General features: G+C 46.7%; 1 protein-coding gene across 4 annotated transcripts in view; it reads right to left on the reverse strand.

Annotated features, from left to right (window-relative positions):
- The window catches only part of LOC119596350 (cytochrome b ascorbate-dependent protein 3-like), a 97,818-nt gene that overhangs the window by 82,867 nt on the left and 9,951 nt on the right, over nt 1-5,000 (reverse strand). For all 4 annotated transcript variants that reach the window (XM_037945560.1, XM_037945561.1, XM_037945563.1 and 1 more), the window contains exon 2: nt 930-1,711. In XM_037945560.1, coding sequence (XP_037801488.1) covers nt 930-1,468 — 539 coding nt within the window. In that variant the 5' untranslated portion in view covers nt 1,469-1,711. The remainder of the gene's footprint in view (nt 1-929; nt 1,712-5,000) is intronic.

The following is a 5,000-nucleotide window of genomic DNA, read 5'->3' on the forward strand; positions in this document are numbered from 1 at the left end:
GTCGTCAGGTCCGTCGTTAGGAGGGTATGGCTGTAGGCAGGTGCCTGCCTGCCCCTCACTCTTTCATTCTGTGTTCTCTCTCTCTCTCTCTCTCTCTCTCTCTCTCTCTCTCTATATATATATATATATATATATATATATATATATATATATATATATACATATATATATATATATATATATATATATATATCTGTGTATATATATACATGTGTGTATATATATATTATATATATACACATATATATCACATACATACGATTCTTTTGCGTATACACATGGTACTTGGGCTCCTTATGCCAATAACCCAAAACCTAGGAATCGGCAATTAGTCACAAGAAACAGGAAGAGAAAAGGCGAAGCAGAACGAAAAGAAGCGCTCACGCAGCCGAAAATCCAACAGCCGCTTAGTCAACAAACGCGATGTTTTAGGAACAATTAAGAGGAAACCACAACACGGCGGCTGAGGCGCTGACGCGGCAGGCCCTGCGTCCGCCTCGCTCGCTCGCAACTGCCATCGGCATTAATGGTACTGCTGCTGGGGTTATCATAGTCATCACTATTATCAGTTATTATCATTATTAGAATAATGCTAATTATATCAAAATGAACGACAGTCAGTGATAGTACATACTGATTATGAAATAGGTGATGAATACCGTAAAAATACCAATAATAAAATATTATTACAACAATAAAGTTCCTTGTCTACCAATCCTTCCTATGTCCAAAGATGCTACATCAACCATTCCTATGAAGGGGATGGACGCACCGCTTTGCGAATATTGATATGAATACAGTTTTTATAAGACTAACATGAAGGAATGCGTTATTATACATCAATTATATATATATATATATATATGTATATATATATATATATATATATATATATATATATATATATAAAATGAAAAAGTAGTACTCACTCGCTCTCTCTGGACTTGCTTGCAGTGGTGACAACGGTTCTCTTCTGTCCTGTCTGGAGTTGCTGTTGCTGCTGCAGCTGTTCCTCCTGCTGCTGCAGCAGCTGCTTCTGGTGCTGAATGACGAGCCGGACGTCGAGGCTGTCGTAGTCCTGCTGCGGCGCCTGCTCGGTCGGGAACTGCAGCGGCCGGCCCGATGGCGGGGCCGCGGGTTGCTGCTGCTGGGGGTACTGCTGCGGCTGCTGTTGCTGCTGCTGGGGGTACTGCTGCTGCTGCGGTTGAGCGTACTGCTGCGGGTACTGTTGCTGCGGGTGCAGCTGCGCGTGCTGCTGTGGCTGCGGCGGGAGGGTCGCGCCGGCAGAGACGCCCTGGTGGGGAGGCACGGGCGGCGGGTCGTCCACCGGGAAGCTGCTGAGGTGGTGCGGCGGCGCGACGGGGAGGTCGTGCTGGTCCTTGTAGTCGTGGTAGTTCCCCGGCAGGACAGGCACGTTGTCGTACTCCGACATCTTGGAGGAAATGGTCGCGTCTTTCCGGAGAGACATCTTGGCCTCTGCTCGAGACTCGACGGAGCAAGGAAACCGGCCGGGCACGTCCGCTCCGGCGGCAGAGAGCGCCTCTCGCCGAACCTCTCCTTCAAGATCCTTCACAAAGTCTGCTTCAGGGTCGCTGCGCCATTTCAGAGGGCAGCGCTCCACTTCGTCTGTTCGGATTTGGTCTCGATTCTTCACGGCCCTTCAGTCCGCTCTTCCTGACTGGCTTCTCGGGGCTGCGAGGTTCCTCCGCCGCTGAAAAAGAGGAAGGAAAGGCGACGTTAGTGCCTCACGAGGGAGTCGGGTCTAAAGGTGTCTGCTTGGAGGAGCTGGAGATGAGACTGTCTATTTGTCTATCTCCTCACCTGTGGGGTCTCTCCTCTCTCTCTCTCTCTCTCTCTCTCTCTCTCTCTCTCTCTCTCTCTCTCTCTCTCTCTCTCTCTCTCTCTCTCTCTCTCTCTCTCTCTCTCTCCTCTCTCTCTCTCTCTCTCTCTCTCTCTCTCTCTCTCTCTCTCTCTCTCACCCCACCCCCTTTTCCTCTCTCGCTTTTTCTTCCCTCGCCCTCCTTCCCTCCCCGCACATTCCCCAGCCGCCAGCGGGGTATAAACGCTGATCAAGGTAAACTAACTCTCGCCATAAACCCTTTGTTGCCCAAGCTTTCCGGGAGGAAAAGACGTGCGCTCGGGGCCGGAGGAGGGGAGGGCCGGAGGGGGGGAGGGCCGGAGGGGGTGCAGGAGGGGGGGGCGAGGGAGGGAGGGCCGGAAGGAGAGTGTGCCGGAGGGGGGGAGGGCCGCCTGTGAGCAGTTTCATCTTTATCTCCCTCTATTACTATAAATATTATCGTCATCATCAGTATAATCGTCGTAGTCGTCATTATTATCATACTATTACAATCATCATCATCATTATTGTTATTATCATTATCTTTATCACCATTATCTCCATGATCATTACTATTATTATTATCATTATCATTATCACCATGATAATGATAATGATGATAATTATGATGATGAAAATGTAGATGATAATGGTGGTGGTAATGATGATGATAATGATGATGATGATATAACAATTGCTTTATGAAGAAGGGGAAAACTTAACCAGCTTAACCAGCATTTTAGGCTTTGTCGCCATTATCACTATCACATTTGCCATTATTAGAATCGCCATGATCGTTCCTTTCATGTGTGAATATCAGCATCGATATTAGTGTGATTTTCCCGTAGCAGACCAGACGGGCGGCCGAGCGGTTTGCGCCAGGAATAGCACTGGGCTGATTTACGCATTCATCATCCTTTTTTTTTTTTTTTTTTTTTTTTTTTTTTTTTTTCTTAATAAATTTGACCTCCTATTCGTTTCAAACGAGTCTCTGTGTTGTGAAATATATATGCAATAATATTTCACAGAACAGTCCACTGGCCCCGTCCTCGCCAATGGCTGTGGTCGACATCCAACTTATTTTAGGGAGATGTATTTTAACCTTTATTACTTTTGTTTATAATTACATATTTCTCTCTATTCTACTATTTACAACGGCGGCTTCGGTAATAATTTCGGTTCTTGACTTCTGTGCTTGGCGGTTTTAGCTGGCTGTCTGGGGTATAAATATAAGCGTAAGCACAAGTACAGGTGTAAGTTTAAGTGCAAGAGTAGTCATAAGTATAGGTATAAGCCCAAACAGACTTCAGCTTTAGTATAAGTATAAGCATAGACACAAAACGTATGATCATTAGTATAGGTATGATTATAAGCGAAAAATATAGGCTTAAGCATTAGTACAAGTATAAGCATGATAATAACCGTAAGTAAGAGTATAAATATAAGTCAAAGCATAAGCCTAAGTATAAACATATGTATGCGTATAATGATGAGTGAGAGTATGAAGCGTCATATCATATCATCTTCCTTGCAGATTCATTTCACGAAGCGGCCCATCATGACGCGATGACTCAGGAGCTTGGCGAAGCTAATTATGCGGGGGAAGACTTTTCTCGCCGAGTGCCACAGGACATCAAGTGGACATCAAACCTCTTTGGGAATGAGCGAAGTCCAGGCAGTTTTGGTTTGTGGGTTTTATAGTTTTCATTGGAAATGTGCTATGAAGAGGGTATATCGCTAGAAAGAAAAAGAAGAAGAAGAAAAAATGAAGATTATTCCTAATTTCGAAAATGTAAACCAGTCATGAATTTAAGTGACGATAATACATTTCTAACTGAAATGAAAGAAAAAATACCATAAAAAATTAAATGAAGCGTTTGTCAGCCTGCCATCAAAGGCCGCCGGAGTTCATTCCACTCTCAAAAGAAATACATTACCAAGTATTAGAAATCTTAATTTGATAAAAGTAAACATTCCTCGTGTCAGCAGAGTGCCTCCAAGTGCCATGCCTGTCGCCAGAGCCGCCCGAATCCCAAACTAAAACAAGAAAAGCGAAGTGTTCCTAATTTCCCAAGGAGCAGAGGCCATTCCTAATTGCCAGGGAGTCTGGCGGAGGCGCCCCCGCATCGCGGCCCGAGGATGGCGCCGGCCGGAGGAGGCGGGTCGTGCAGGGGCCGCGCGAAGGGCGTGTCAAGCGTGGCGTCTTGGACTCGGAGACGGACATGACAAGCGGCCATGTGTACGTATGTCTGTGCATGCATGCGTGTGTGTGTGTGTTTGTGTGTGTGTTTGTGTGTGTGTGTGTGTGTGTGTGTGTGTATGTGTGTGTGTGTGTGTATGTGTGTGTGTGTGTGTGTGTGTGTGTGTGTGTGTGTGTGTGTGTGTGTGTGTGTGTGTGTGTGTGTGTGTGTGTGTGTGTGTGTGTGTGTGTTCGTCTTCCGGGCGGGTGTTGTTTTAGCTCGTGTTATCTGGGTCGTGTTCTGTTCGGCAGCGAGTGGGCGGGAGAATGAGGAAGGGAGGAAGGAGGGAGAAATGGAGGAAGGGGGAGGAGGGAGGAGCGCAGGGGAAGGGAGGGATGAAAGGGGAGGAAGGGAAGAAGGAAGGGATCAAAGTAGGTAGAGGGATGCAGGATGCTTGTCGGCCAGGGAAGTGTGGGAAAGAGGGAAGGATGGCTTGGCTGAGTGAGGGAAGAGAGGGCCAGGGGGAAGAGAGAGAGAGAGAGAGAGAGAGAGAGAGAGAGAGAGAGAGAGAGAGAGAGAGAGAGAGAGAGAGAGAGAGAGAGAGAGAGAGAGAGAGAGAGAGAGAGAGAGAGAGGGTGATGCGATTGGGAGGAAGGGAGAGAGAAATGGAGAGAGAGAAAGAGAATGAAAGAGAGAGAGAGAAAGAAAGAGACACACACACACAAAGGCGTAAAGACTCGCAAGGAAACACACAGCAAAGAAGGAAAGAAAAGAGGAAATCTAAAAAGAAAAAGGAGGCATTTAAATCGGTGTAAATGCAGTGAAAGAAAGGGGCAAGCAGAGCGCAGTGATGGCGGTGGCATTCACTGAAAAGCAAACGAATCGAGATCTCCTCTTGCTCTCCCGCGGAGACCAGACGCGCTAGCGGAACAGACAAACAGGCACAGACAAAATGGCCTAAATCTGTCTAGGAAGCAAATGAT

Source organism: Penaeus monodon, chromosome 37 (assembly GCF_015228065.2).
Source record: "Penaeus monodon isolate SGIC_2016 chromosome 37, NSTDA_Pmon_1, whole genome shotgun sequence".
In the NCBI taxonomy this organism is placed as follows: Eukaryota; Metazoa; Arthropoda; class Malacostraca; order Decapoda; family Penaeidae; genus Penaeus; species Penaeus monodon.